At 41.9% G+C, this 14,815-nt stretch overlaps 1 protein-coding gene across 1 annotated transcript; it reads left to right on the forward strand.

Annotated features, from left to right (window-relative positions):
• Nucleotides 1-262: 262 nt before the first annotated feature.
• Nucleotides 263-11,154, forward strand: SLC35A5 (solute carrier family 35 member A5). The gene is made up of 8 exons (XM_050332742.1): nt 263-344; nt 1,059-1,223; nt 1,697-1,849; nt 2,615-2,713; nt 3,691-3,827; nt 6,947-7,014; nt 8,297-9,092; nt 10,785-11,154. The coding sequence occupies exons 3-8, from the start codon at nt 1,720-1,722 to the stop codon at nt 10,851-10,853; spliced, it is 1,299 nt and encodes a 432-aa protein (XP_050188699.1). The 5' UTR covers nt 263-344; nt 1,059-1,223; nt 1,697-1,719; the 3' UTR covers nt 10,854-11,154.
• Nucleotides 11,155-14,815: the final 3,661 nt, after the last annotated feature.

Raw genomic sequence — 14,815 nt, forward strand, 5'->3', positions numbered from 1 at the left:
CCCCGCCCCTCTGTCACAGCGCTGCCCGCGCCTCCCCTGCGGTCACGTGACCCGCGCTACCGCCCACCCCTCATGTCGCGCGCGCGTGACGCCACACCGGGCGCGAGCACAGAGAGGGAAGGCGGGGAGGGGGCGGGCCCAGGGGCGGGGCTCACGCGGGTGGGTGGGGCCGCGAGCAGGGGGGCGGAGCTCGCGAGCCCGTCACGTGCCCGGCGGGGGCGGGGCTTGGCCCTCTGCCCGAGGGTGGGGTGTGAGGGCGCGCGCCCCCCGCGCGGGGCGGGGCGGGGCAGTGGCGCGGGGAGGGGCCGCGCGGGGGGCGCGCGCACGCGGCCCCGCCCCGCCAGGTGAGGCCGGTGGGGGGGCGGTGAGTTGGGGCTGGGGCTGCGCGGGGGGATCCGTGTGGGGTTTCGGGCGGGCTCTGGGGAGCCCAGTCAGGAGCGCCGGGGCCGCGTCGCGGGGATGAGCGAAGGGGAGAGCGGTGCCGCAGCCTCCCGGGATCCGCCGCGCCTCGGAGCGCCCGGGAGCGCCCGGGAGCGCCTAGCCACGGCGTCCGAGCCCCGGGCGCTGCCGTCCCGCAGCCCCGCTCGCCCCGCGCGGGCGCGGCCCCGCCGCTCCCGCCTGCAGCCCGCGGCAGCGACGTGGCGGGCGGCAGAGCCGGGCGGGTGGTGCTCGCTCGGCGGAGAGGTGGGTGCGTGTCCCCCGCGGGGCCGGCGCTCCGGTTCCCCGCGCTCCCGCAGGGCTGGCACGGACCGCCACCGGAGCCCAGCCCGCAGCCGCCCCGGAGGGATTCTCCCCTTCCTTCTCTCCCGGGCGGTTTTTCAGGCCCCGGGGCCCGTTAACGGGCCGGGCGAGTAACGGCGGCGCTGGAGGCGGCGGACGCGGCTCGGGTGCTGCTCCAGCCGTCCCTGTGCCTCCCCCGCCTCAGTGAACGCCGGGTCATCCCTCAGATGCTGCTCTCGCTCCGCTCTGGTAGCGCTTCTCCTTGCTGGGATTAGGAGCAAGAACGTTAAAAAAAATATTTAAGAAAAATAAGCGTGTGATTTATTTAATCCTCTTAGCTGATCGGTACTCCATTGATGCAGTCTTCTGGGAAACCAGCCTCTTTCTGCCACCTTCAAGAGTCCCCGCGTATACACATTGTTTACACCCCTTTGGCGGTCCTCGTAGCGTATCCTTCTCTGCTTATCACTCTCAACAACTACCTGAAAGGAGGTTGCAACCAGGTGAGGGTCTACCTCTTCTCCTGGACAACTAATGACAAGAGGACAGTCTTAAGCTGCACCAGAGGAGGTTTAGGTTGGACATTAGGAAGAAGTTCTTCACAAAAGGGGTGATTGGGCATTGGAATGGACTGCACAGGGAGGTGGTGGACTCACTGTCCCTTGAGGTGTTTCAGCAAAGACTAGAAGTGGCACCTAGTGCCATGGTCTGGTTGACAAGGTGGTGTTCAGTCACTGGTTAGACTTGATGTTCTCAGAGGTCTTTTTCAGCCTGCTGGATTCTTTCATTATGATTGTGTGATTCCCTTTTTCTTTTTTTTAAATAAGAAAACAATAACTGTAGAACAAGATCATGGCTTGCGATGTGAACATCTTTATATAAATTAACACAAAGCAGTAAAACACACTTGTTTCACCTGGGTTAAACAGTTCCTGGAAGTACTACTTATAGTGTGTTTTCATCTTGCCATCCAAAGGGCGTTGACAGCGAGACAGCAGGATGAAGTTCGAGTGCCGTAGTCGATTTGTGTGTTGCACCAAGGCAATCAACCAGACCTTTCTGCTTGGAGGAGTGTTTATTGTCTTGGGTTCAAGTAGAATCCTCCTGATGAAGTATTCTGCCAATGAAGGTACTGTTGGGCAAACATGGTACACCTCAAATAAGAAAGAGTTGATGTTTTGGGCTAAAACAGATACACAAAAAACCTACTTCTCCACCTCAGAGTTCTTTGAGTAAACATCCTATTATATGTATAGGGACACGTGTTTCTGCACTGGAAAGTCTCTGTGTAATCACTGCTCTAACATAAAGTGATAATTTGGGTTGTAAGGTGTATGAGCTACCCTTAAAAGATGAGGCAGTGAATTATGTTAGAGCTGATTTTTCAAAGGCTAAAGTGTTGTGTAAGCACTAGTGATGGTACGTGTCTTGACTGAAATATTTTTACTGCAACAGGCTTAGGAGAAAAGTGGTATCACAGTGGGTGTGCTAAAACTGACTAGTATTGCTAGTCCTGGAAAAAAGGTCATTCTGGAAGCCATTTTTTTTCTGAGGGTAAAAAATACCATATTACTCTTTGGAGAAAACATTCCTGCTTTTTTAAATTTAATTTTATTTTTTTTAAATGAACAGTGTTCTTAAGTCCTTATGAAAAAGTTCTGCTGTAAACTGGGACCAAATGAGGAAAGATTTCAACCCAAAAAGGAGGCTATTCAGGAAGCTGTATATCATAAAATTTGGAATATTTATAATGAAAGTGCTGATATAGCCTTTTGCATTTATGGAAAATGACCAAAATTCTGATTGGGGTGGTTAAAATAGGTTCTTGCTCTGATCAGGAATGCAAGAGTCAGAATCTGATTGTGTACTGTCTCTGATTTGCCTAATCCCACAGATAACAAATATGATTACCTTCCTACAACAGTGAACATGTGTTCTGAAGTAGTAAAACTGGTCCTGTGTGTGGTGTTGGCACTATGGAAGAGGAAAAAACGTAAGTACCTATGTTTAAAATAACTAAAATATGTTGACTTCCTAAGCTTTGCTGTCCTTCAAATACATTCGTTTTGTTTGGGGTTTTATTATGATAGATGACACTTCCATTACCCACAGATTTTTCATTGCAAGCGATTTTTCATTTTTTCTTTCTCGACTTTTCCGTCCTGATGTAAAAACTCTGAGAGATTAACCTCATAGCATTTCAAAGTGGTAGAGAACAGATATTTAAACTGGAAGAGTGTGTCCTGCAGTGAAAGCTCATGTTAAATTGAACTGTTGTTTTTGTCCATGTTTTTTTCCTTCCAGATGTTTGGGTTTTGCTGAACTCAATGTGTTGATGCTTCAGGAGAGGATTAGATAACGTTTTATAGTCTTAAATGTGTCTTAACAAAGGACTTTTGTCATTAGCTCTAAGGTTTATCACAGTCTTCCTCCTAATGTTTATGTCCTGAATACCTACGTAAATGTCATTCTTTGTGCTTTGTCCTTTCTTTCTTCTTTCTTCCTAGTGAGTTCTGGTTTAATTGGTATTTCTGACATTACTGGCTGACCTTTGGGTGCTCCACGAAGGGACCCACTGTCTGTGCCATTGTTTTAGTTCTAGATTCGATCGATAATCAACAGAAAAATGATAGCCAGTAATGATGCCATTATTTGTGTGGGGACTCTGGGATGCTTTTCGGCCCTCAAAGAATGGTTGATATTTGAATTTTTGTTCCCATTGATAGGGGTAACAAGTTCTGTGATGTTTTCTCTGCTGAGGCAAGGAAGTGAATGTCTGTAGGCAGAAGATTGCTGCTCTAGCTCTGTGTTGTGCCCTGGAGCTGCCCTCCATGTTGCCACAGGGCTGTGATACCTTGTTTTTTTTCTGTTCAGTGATTTCCTGAATAGAGAACAGTGGTATCTATACTGTTATAAGGGAATGGGCTTTTGATAATAATAAAGATGTCTTTATTACTGATTTCCTTTCAGAAAAGGGCTGTATGGATCATCCCTTTGAATGTCTTTCCTGGAAGAATTTTTGTAATTTGATGAAATGGTCAATTCCTGCCTTTCTTTACTTTTTGGACAACTTGATTGTCTTCTATGTGCTGTCCTACCTCCAGCCAGTAAGTATACATATACTGGAATAAAGGAACTTCCACTGTCTTTGTGGTAGGTAATAATGCTCTTAGACTATCTACTGTTGTAACACTGCCAAGGCAAGATTTACTGGTGAAAGAATAATCTGTTACCTGACCATCCAGACCTTCCCATTCTCTTGCCCAATGCTCAGTGTTGTACAGCTTTTAGAAAAGAAGAGCCTTTGTATTTTCTCCATCTGAAGTGATTTAGAAATGTAAAGGCTGAATTGCTTAAGTACTGGGCAGGTTTTTTACTTTCCCTCCTTTGGTTTCTTCAGCTCTATGTTTTTCAATCCGTTTGCTCAACTTGCTATTATTTGAGCTGCACTTTTCTGTGGGGGATTTACCAATTTATGTACATGACATAAAGTGAGTACATAAAATGTAATTACATGAAATGTAATCTCACAAAGGGAGTAAGTGTAACAGGAACTGAGGGGAGGAGGAAGAAAACGGACTTAATTTTTGTATTTGTTAGTTAAGGCACAAAATTTAATTCGTACTTTCTTTTAGCTCCATCCATCCTTTTGGATGAATCTACACATGCTTAGGAAATTGTACAGTTTTTGTGCTTTCTTTTAGTTTTTTACTATGATACCTTTTGATTCAGAATCTACATTTGAAGTAAGATGAAAACAGATGGTTTGTGCTTGCTATAAAATACTATGGCTGCCCCCGTTGGTCATTAAAAGTAAATGTTTTTCTGCCTTCTCTTTCAAAATTTCTCTTTAAAATATTGTCCTTTTAGGTATGCATTTCTGCTGGGGACAAGCTAGTCCAGAGCCTAGAATAGGACCCAGCTGAGAAAATCTAGTTAAAATCAGGAGTTTGATATCTTAAAGTAACATGCACAGATGCTTGGTTCTGCAGTTTGTTGTCTGGGTTTTTTTATGGGTGGATTTTTTTTTTCAGTGATGGTGGTGGGGTTTTTTTTCGGTTGGCTGGATTTAGGGTTTTTCTTTTTCAGTTTTAGGAAGGAAATTCAGCTCTAATATTTGCAAAAACAAAGCCTGATATTTAGGAGGTTGCATAAATACAGTTGATTCCTTAAGCAATTTGATTTGGCTCAGTTAAGGTCATCTTTTATAATATGCTCAGCTTTTGTTTTACATACACACACCCCCAGACATACCTTGTCTCTCTCCCCTTAGAACATTTGCTATAAGATTCCTCTTTTTAGAACTTTTAGCATCTTTAACTGGATATATTCTCTGATGGTTAGCTGAAATTGTAACATTATTATGATAGATAAGTATTAAAAAAAATAACTAAATACCTGTAAGATAGAATATCTTGGCAGTGTACAAGACTATGACTGTGAAAAGATGGAGGCAAGATCCTTAAAGGAATGTGGCTGTATCTGGCTGAATTTGGTTTCATGGGACTTTGAAAACAAAGTAGGTTTGGGACTAAGTAGTACCTGGGTGAGTAGTTGCTTGAAGTATAGAGTTGCTTTGGTGAGATTTTTTTGCTTGAGGCTCAGTTATAATCATGGATATTTTAGTGGCTAAATTTCCTAGTGATAAGACTTAACTTTTAAAGACTTTGTTTGTGACATGCAAATTAGTGGCATGGGGATCTTTGATATTCCTTTTAATCTAGGACAGAGGTCCCTTGAGGCTTCAGAGAACAAAGCAACTCAAAATTAGTTCTTGTTAACTAACCTTCTTAAGATTTTGATCATATTATGTTACCAGATGTTGGATGGGGTGCTTTAACTGTAAAGCAAAACCAGAGTATGCATGTACATTTTGCATCAGAACCCTTTTTTCCTGAATGGTTTCTGCCAGATTTACTTGTTTATTCAATATTTTTCTCTTTCCACAGTCTTCATTTAACATGAATATTTATTGAGTTTTAATTTTGCAAGGTGGAAAATTAAGATGTGTTTTCTTAGGCAGATGTCTTGTGTCAGTCACTCCTCAGCTTACTTGAGACCCTGTGTTGTGCTGTTTCATGAGAATTACTATTCAGCAGATAGTTTGTTGGAATAGAGGGGAATGAAGATAATGGGAAAAGGGTCTGTGCTTTACCTCTGGTAAATAAGAAAGGTTCTGCTCTTGCAAAATTGACAATGTGGAAATGCAGATGAGAAGACTCAAGACAAAGTCTGTGTTTTGTACTCCTGAGTCCATATATGCTTTTGTGTAAAACTGTCTAAAAAAAGTGAGTTCACCATGAGGCTGAATTGGAGGAAAGACTTGAGATATTTGCATCTTTTGTACATGTACTGACACACAGGGCAGGCCTCAGTAGCACACAGTCTGCAAAACAACCCAACCTCCTAAAAGAAGAGTTTTTATCCTACTGGTCCTGGTAGATTCTGACCTTTAATGGTAACTGCAGTGCCTAAAAGAGCCTCTTCTTGGTCCGCTGTCCCAGTGTTGAGTGTCTAATACAAAGACAAAACAGACAATCATTGCCACAAGAAGTTTGTAGCTTGGGATCATGGCCATGAATTAAGGCACTGACATTATTATACAGAATTATAAATTAGACAGAAGCTTTAGAGTTGTCTTCAGTTGTACTTTGAAATAGCTGATTTTTTCTTACAGTTGCAGTCTTGAAAATTCATGCCAAGCACCTCCTTACCTTTCATAAATTATGCAGCAAATTCACTTGACATCCAAGAAGTTTTATTTTCTGCAAGTGCCTTGTCCAAGTCTGGGTTCACCTGAGCACTGCAAATAGCACTGTAGCCAGAAGCAGCCTCACCTTCTTATTCTTTGCTTATTTTCATTTTGGAGTAACTTCCTCCTTTGTGCCGACGCAACTGGTTTTGCAGCTGACTGGTCAGCCTGGCTGGGGAACTGATCTGATAGAAAACTAAACTGGTTTTGTGTTGGTTTCCTCACATCTTGGTTTCAGTACAGCTTTCCTCTCTACAGTGTAACTTGGGCCATGTGGTTTGCTTGAGATTTTGAAATGGGACTTGAATGTCATTTCACGGGTGTGTTATTCGACCACTTGGGTGAGGAAGAAAATTCAGTACCAGTGCTTTTCTCTTTGTCACCTTGCAGAGAGATGAAGACTTGAAGTCTATAGGTTTTTGGTGTCTACACTGTGTCTGGAGTATAACTTTATTCCCCTTTTTCTCTTTCAAGGCAATGGCTGTACTCTTCTCAAATTTTGTCATTATAACAACAGCTCTTCTCTTCAGGATAGTACTGAAGTAAGTAATATTTACTAAAATAAACAAAATTTTTTATCTTCCTAGCCTTGATGAAGTTACGTTTTATCTCTTTGATGGGAACAGTAATTCTCTTTCTCGTGGCTACACCAGCTTGGAGAGGTGGTTTTGTTTTCTACATCTGAAGGTATAGGAAATAATATCTTATTAGGACTCCCTTTGTATCTCTACACATTTGTTCAACTCTAATAGAAAACAATTGAAATCATGATTATATAGTCATTGAATGGTCAGAATTAAGTTTGTGTACTTTCATTTATACATTAAATCTTTTATTTCATGATTACCAGTACTTCTTACCAGTCTGGTGCAATGTAGATGTAATCTAGCAAGAGGGGATGAGGTCTGTAAGAGTGAAAGACAGAGGTGTCTTTGGTGTCAGTCCTGATGTGTTTCTGGTCAACTCCATAGTACGTTTTGAGAAGTATTTATACGTCCCTTCTTCATTATTCATGTGGCGAAAGCCAAACTTTGTCCTGTGTGTTCCACTTTGCCTGATTTGTGCTTTTTGTGATGTGATTTAGATTCAGAAAAAGACTGACAGGGAAATGGATATTAACTTTACAATCTAAAATTTGCTTGTGTTGAATGTGGCTCAAAGATGTCTTTCCTGCAGGTGTTAATATACCAAAGCAATGTCTGATAGTCTGACTTGAAATGCTTTTTCTCGGTTTAGTTTTGTGTCTCTTGTGATGTCACAGTCCACTTAATTTTCCAAATTTTTGATTTTCACCAAGATAAACAGGCTTTGCTTGAGTGAAAAAACAGTATAAATAATTCTAAAAGTCTTATAAATTACATTCGTAGATTTGTAAGTTACCATCATAAAACACTAGAAAAGGGCACAAAATCATGGGGTAAAAGTGAAGTGTAGTGAAAGTTTACCAAAGAAATGATGAAATTATTTGAATGTATGTGATTTTATTCATCAGACCAGTGTTCTCATAGAGACAACAGTTGCTTTTAAGTTGTTAGGCAATCAGTATCTAGAAATAATGGGATCTTGAAAGCTTTTCCTTTTCAGAATACCCCATTTTGTACTTCTTTGATTACCAGGCTGGGTCCTCTTTGCCATAGAAAAACTTGTTGCGTTTTGACGTTTTGCTGTCAATTCTGAAAAGCTTTTGAAAAGACTTTCCTTTGTGCCTCTCTGTCTCCTTGTCTGTGTGGCTTGATGTCTGTATGTGATTTATAGACCTGGTTCTTCTGTCATTTAATTTATGCCACTGTGTTTCTAAAGTTGATGGCTCTTTTTGTCCACTAGGCGAAGACTCTCTTGGGTACAGTGGGCATCTCTGGTGATTTTATTCCTGTCCATTGTTGCCCTGACTCGAGGAACTGGAGGCCATCAGCAAAGCTTGGCTGCACATGGATTTCATCACAGTATGTTTTTTAGTCCGTCTAACCACTGCCTTCTCTATGCTGGACCCGAGGAAACATGCATGGAAAAAGGCAACTGTGTAGCACCAAGTTTCCTTCACAGCTTCCAGTGGAATGTCACCAATACCATGGCAGGAGCATTGAAACCTCTCCGCCTCAGCCTGGGCCATCTGCTTATTCTAGTGCAGTGTTTTGTTTCTGCCCTGGCCAACATCTACAATGAAAAGATGTTGAAAGACGTGGATCAGCTTGGTGAAAGTATCTTCACGCAAAACAGCAAGCTCTATGCCTTTGGGGTGCTGTTCAATGGGCTTATGCTGGTGCTGCAGACGAAGGACCGGAGGCAGATAGGGAACTGTGGCTTCTTTTATGGGCACAACATCTTCTCCGTGGCTCTTATCTTTGTCACAGCTTTCCTGGGGCTGTCTGTAGCCTTCATCTTGAAGTTCCGAGACAACATGTTCCATGTTATGACTGCTCAGATCAACACTGTCATCATCACCACAGTGTCTTTCATCATCTTTGACTTCAGGCCTTCTCTAGAGTTCTTTTTGGAAGCTCCTGTAGTGCTTCTCTCCATATTCATCTATAATGCCAGTAAAGCAAGAGGCTTGGAATATGCCAATCTGCGGGAAAGGGGAAAGCTCGTCAAAGGAGATGGATGGGAGAGGTCAAGTGGGGTAAGGCTTTTCAGTACTTGTCTTCCATGGTTTTCTCTTTTGTTTCACCTCCATTTATGCTACGGAATTTTTGAAAGACTCATCTTGAATGTGACCAGACTCATCCCTGAACACCAAAGCTCCTCAGTATTTCTTAAAATCTTGGGTATTGCTTTCCATGTGCTACTTTTTGAAATGATGAAGCCAATGTAAGCCTCGCTTTCCTGCTGTGACTTTAGCCAGTCCTGTGAGCAACTTCAGCTTTGTACAAGTCTTTTCTTGAAAGCTTTATAAACAAGACAGTTTACTTGCCTGGGAAATTGGAATTAATGCCTGGGAAATAATTGTGTTTGAGTAGAACTTATAAATCTCTGTAGCTTAGCCCACATCATGAAGAAGTCAGTATATATGATGTTAAGATTCTTTCTACCCTAACAGTCAAAGATAGCTGAAGACAAAAAGGTAATATTCAAAAAATATTTCTTCCAGACCTGCTAGTGGTTTTTGTTCGAACTTGAATAGTGATGCAGTTAATAGAACATGTCAGGGAGGGCTTGCTCTTAGATCTGTCCGTCAGCTGAGCTGAGCAGTGACCTGAGGGGTACAGGGTAGTGTGTTGTGCTCTCACTCTGCCTGTACGGATGGATTGTGGATACATGCTGAAACCAGCAGAGAGCGCTGTCCCCACTGAAGTCTAAGAAACACTAAAACGGGAAGAGATGTTTTTCAGAAATTCCACGTGGTGTCTTTTTAGGTTGTTGTTTAATGAGCAATAAATAACACAAAGTCATATATTTTTAGTATGCCAGGTGTCATCTATTTTAGCACATACAACTGAACAGCTGTGGTAAAAACAAACAGCACTATGTGAACAGGCAAAGCCCACTGTATCTTGTATTGCATCAAAAGCAGCGGGACCAGCAGGTCGAGGGAGGTGGTTTTGGCCCTCTACTCTGCTCTTGTGAGATCCCCACCTGTGGTACTGTATCCAGCTCTGGGGACTTAGATCTGCTGGAGCAAGTCCGGGATGGGCCACAAAGATGATCAAAGGGCTGGAGCACCTTTCCTATGAAAACAGGCTGAGAGAGTTGGGGCTGTTCAACTAGGAGAAGAGAAGGCTCCAGGGAGATCTTGCAGCACCTTCCAGTATCTAAGAGGGGCTGACAAGAAAACTGGGCAGGGACTTTTTACAAGGGCATGTAGGGGTAGGACAAGGCAGCATGGCTTTAAACTGAGTGTTGATTTATTTAGATTAGGAAGCAATTCTCTCTTGTGGAGATGGTGAGGCACTGGAATAGGTTGCCCAGAGGAGTTGTGGATGCCTCATCCCTTGCAGTGTTCAAGACTAGGCTGGATGGGGCTTTGAGCAACCTGGTTTAGTGGGAGGTGTTCCTGGGTGTTGAAAACAGATGATCTTGAAGGTCCCTTCCAACCCAAACCATTTTGTAATTCTATGGAAGAATGGGCTACAAGCTGTTCTAGGCAGCAAGTCGCTAAAAAGTGTTAAAGATGCAGGGAATGTTTTTATGAGCATGTATATCCTAAATCTTATAAAACACTGGTGAGAAATTTAAATTACAGGGTCTTGATTTTATTATAAGTGATGCCTTCAAAATAAACCTTGCTCTTTCTTTTTTTTTCCTTCTGTTTTTTGGTGTTGATAACAAGATGACTTTTGCTCACATTGTTCTCTTTTGCTTCTGGTTCCTATAGGATGGAGAAGAATTTGAGAGGTTGAACAAGCCAGGCAGTGACATCGATACAGATGAAGATTCCCTCTAGCATGAGGCTGGCTCAGAGGATTGCTATTGCTCATAGTGAGAGAGAGTTAATCTTTTATTAACAGGGTCATTTTTCCCCACTGGCAGACTAAACGAGACTGTTTTGGGGCTGGATCTCAAATGTGGTTGCGGACAATATTCAAGCTGTATATATGGAGAGTTGTATTCCTCTGTGCCTGTTTCCCAGTGTCTGGGAAAGTGAGAATCTGGAATGCCTTTGTAGCAGCTGGTGAATTTTACATGCAGCTTATGTGGCCTAACTTTGAAAGAGCTCGAATAAAACAAAAATGCGTTGAACAGTATGAGTGCGTCATAGGGTCTTTTTTTTCTGTGTGTTTACAAAGGCTTTGTGTAGAGGCTTAGTTTGCACTGGGGCCACTATCTGAAAACAAATATGCAGCTACAGCAGTGCCCTTCAACATCTGGAGCACTGAGCAAGAGGGTGCAGGTGGTACTATCATCTGGTGTTGCTCCACCCTCCAGTCAGACTGATAAGGTCTTGGATTCATTTTGTAGAGAGAGAAGACATTCTGTGGAGTGCCAGGCATAGTGATCTTGGAATTGCTGTTGAGGCATCTGCTGGACTGTATTTTGAGCGAGATGAAAAATTAGTTAGGTTCCAAATTATTCAGAGAATTTTGAAACTGGGAAGGGAACAGGGATGCTGATAAGGGATTCTTGGTATGTTCTAAAGCCTCTTCTCTCATAGTGGGAGAAAACATGTTTGCTTATAATTTCCTCCCTTCAAAAATGTGTCTTTCATAGTTGAAAGATACTGTCAGAAAAATTCTTAAGAAGATAAGCAATGAGTTCAGTGTCAGAGCCTCATACCACAGTGTATAGTAAGCAGTTAGTGATGCATTTCTCTGGACTGAAGACAGTCCTGCCTTTGTTCCCCTCGGCCATTCTGTCCAGGCTTAGTATATAAAGCTTACTTATGTGTACTGTATTAATGGCTTATTGCTATATTAATTAACATAGCTCCTGTCATTGATCCATCAAGAGGGGCAGCCTGTTTCCATATGTGACCAATGACTGTCAAGTCATAAACTATGAATCTAAAATTATTATCGTTTTTCTGCATTAACTTTTGTCTAGTATATATTAAGAATAATTGTACAAAATGAATTTACTGTCATGGTTTAAAAATCTTTTGCATCTAATTTCATTGTGCATGTATAGTAGGCCATTTCAACACAAGAAACCCTAGCTGTTTGTATCTGTACTGAATAGGAAGGCATATTTCAGTGTAAATTCCAGAAGTGTAGTTCTTATTGGTTTATGATGATGTGTTTTGGGAAGTGAAACTTGGAAAAGAATGCTCAAACTGTTAAAGACTTAGTGTCATTACATACAGCTTTGCAATGTATACCTGCCTGAGTTCATTGTCTCTTTCACTCATAAGCAGGTATTTCCAAGAAAAGTGAAAGTACTGTTAGCTTCAGATTGCTTTGCATTTACATGAGCAGTAGTAGCTTTTCACATGAAGTAAAAGCAAGAACTTTGCCTTGCATAAAGTTAGAACATAGAAATCAGCCTCATCCCTGTAATGACAGGGCATCAAACCAAAGATGAGTGTCATCTGTATAGATGCAAACATACGTTTGACCTTCCTGTCTGAAATACCAGCATTAAAAGAAATGAGATGTAGGAATGACTGATCGGCAGCTATTATAAAGTGCACCTAGTTCTTGCTTTCAACTCTTGTCCTTAATGATTTTCCCCTCTGTAATTTTCACCAATGCTATCATGTGTGGCTTACTTGACAAAGATACTGGTTATACAATTGTTGATCAAAGTGTTTACTTGCACTGTGGAGTTGATCCTGTCTAACATGTAGAAATCTTTCTCTTGGCTTCAGGTTGGAGGTCTCAGGGAGATTATGTTGGATGGCCAGGCAGGTTTCTTATAATAATGGAGGAGAACTGTATATCTCCTTTGCAGCAGCAGGAATGCTAACGGATGCCTTAAAATGGGTAAGGATTTGCATCATCTTAGCAGAAAAATAGTGTGTTTAGTAACCCAAAAGCATAATCATGCCAGTTTTTGCAGCTGTACTATCCATGGCAATGGTCAAATTTGGTATGTAAATGAGATTTGTTAGAGGAAGTGACTGTAAAGGACTGTCAGCTGGAGAGCAGCTCTGGTTAGCAAGACGGAGCAATTCTCTAGAGTAACACATCTCATATAGATCATGGGAAATCCCTCTTGATTAAGTATTTCCACTGTATGGAAACTTCTCCATGTTGGAAAGCTTAACTATATTTTGCCTTAAATGACAATAGAGAAATTTATGAGGATATTTTTGGAGAGCAGCATTAGTTTGGCACTCATAGCCCTTAATGAATACTTTGAGCAGAGAGCTTTTTCTGAGCTTTCATTTAGAGCCCAGATTCACAAACATTTGAACTTAATTGCTGCTGAGGATGTTATGTTCCTCCCTCCAGGTTTGAGGAAATAGTTCACAAAAAATCCCAGGAAGAGAGGTGTGTACGTGTTTCTCTTGTTTATAACAATCCAATTAAAGCAGTATTTATTTTGGTTAATTTCAGCTATTTTGTGAATGTAGCAGCTTCAAAGACAGTGGATGAAAACAGCCATCTTGGAGCTGAATCAAATCTGATAAATATGTATACAAAAAAAGTTTTTCTTTACCATGTGAAATCTTCCCACAAGATCTGTAGGAATAGGATCTTCAGCTCAGTAAATCTGTCCATGAAGTGATGCTGCAGGGACAGATCCAGTGCTTTGGATTTGATTTGTGATTTGCCAAATGGAATTTTCATTTGGAGTATTGTAGCTCTCGAATGCTTATAGCCTGCAAGATAACTACATGTTTCATTGAAAGGATATTTTGATTTGATGTTTCTTCTGGCTTTGCTTTTAGTTTTCCACAGGGAAACAGGTAGGTTGCAAAATCAGGATTTTAAATAATTGCTAAAAGTTAGTGGTAATTTCGAGCCATTTTGTAATGAAGGCAGAAATAGGCACCAAAATGTAGAATAGTACAGAGTCTTCCTCGAATTTTATGAATATTTGAATGTGTCCTTTTGTTTAAGAGCCCAGCCCAACCTCCCTTGATAAGTGGACAGCTTGTTTGAAGTTGTCTTTTTAATGTAATTCCCACTGAATGCCTAGGCTGGGTTTGGTACTTGCACAACTTAACTTTGAATTTTGGACAGGGTTAAAAAAAAAGGCCATTTGGATTAGGTGTTGCACTCTCTTTTTTTTGTAAGTTAACTGTATCTTCCCCCATCTTAGCAGAGGACATTTAGTTTATGTGATGTGTAGTGTGAGTTAAAAGAGCTTTCATTTAAAGGCTTTACATTAAAACAAGATTACAGGAAAGTAAATGAACACCTGAAAGAAAACACCCCAAAGGCGTTTTTCTTTATGTCTACAGGAAGTGCCTGTTAATCATCTGGGATACTTTCCTCTGTTTTTGCTTCAGGCAAGGAAAGTTAGGCAGCTGACCTTAATACAGTGATGCACTTGTTTTCTAAAAGTGAGCTACAGGACACTCCATTTTCTTCTAGAAACCTTTCCATTCTGTGATTCTTCTTGTTTTTGTTTTTTTTTTTTTAAATTTCTCTGTCCACTGCTTTCAGCTGTGGAAGTGCTGTAGTCAGGGAGAGCTTGGAAGCTCTCTGCAGGCAGCAGTCCTCTCAGATCAGTTCTGTCAAATGCTTGCCTTCCCCCACTTAGCTCCAGTCACCTGAGAAAGGTAAGTCAGGAGCTGTACCCTGCACTGACTAGACCTTGTGATACAAAGGGCAGCCAGCCCCAGGGGATGACCCGGTTTGTGAAATAAGGCCTTGTGACCTCCACATCTGTCTGCCTTTCCGAAACTCAGAAGGGCAAGCAGCGTCTGGTGTTTTGTGGCTAAGTTTCTAAAGAAAGCATCTGGTTTTGAGTGAAGAAATCAGGAAAATGCTAAAACATGTGCAGAGCATGCTTTGACCA

Source organism: Myiozetetes cayanensis, unplaced genomic scaffold, assembly GCF_022539395.1.
Source record: "Myiozetetes cayanensis isolate MyiCay16 unplaced genomic scaffold, myiCay2020 scf5-8, whole genome shotgun sequence".
Lineage (NCBI taxonomy): Eukaryota > Metazoa > Chordata > Aves > Passeriformes > Tyrannidae > Myiozetetes > Myiozetetes cayanensis.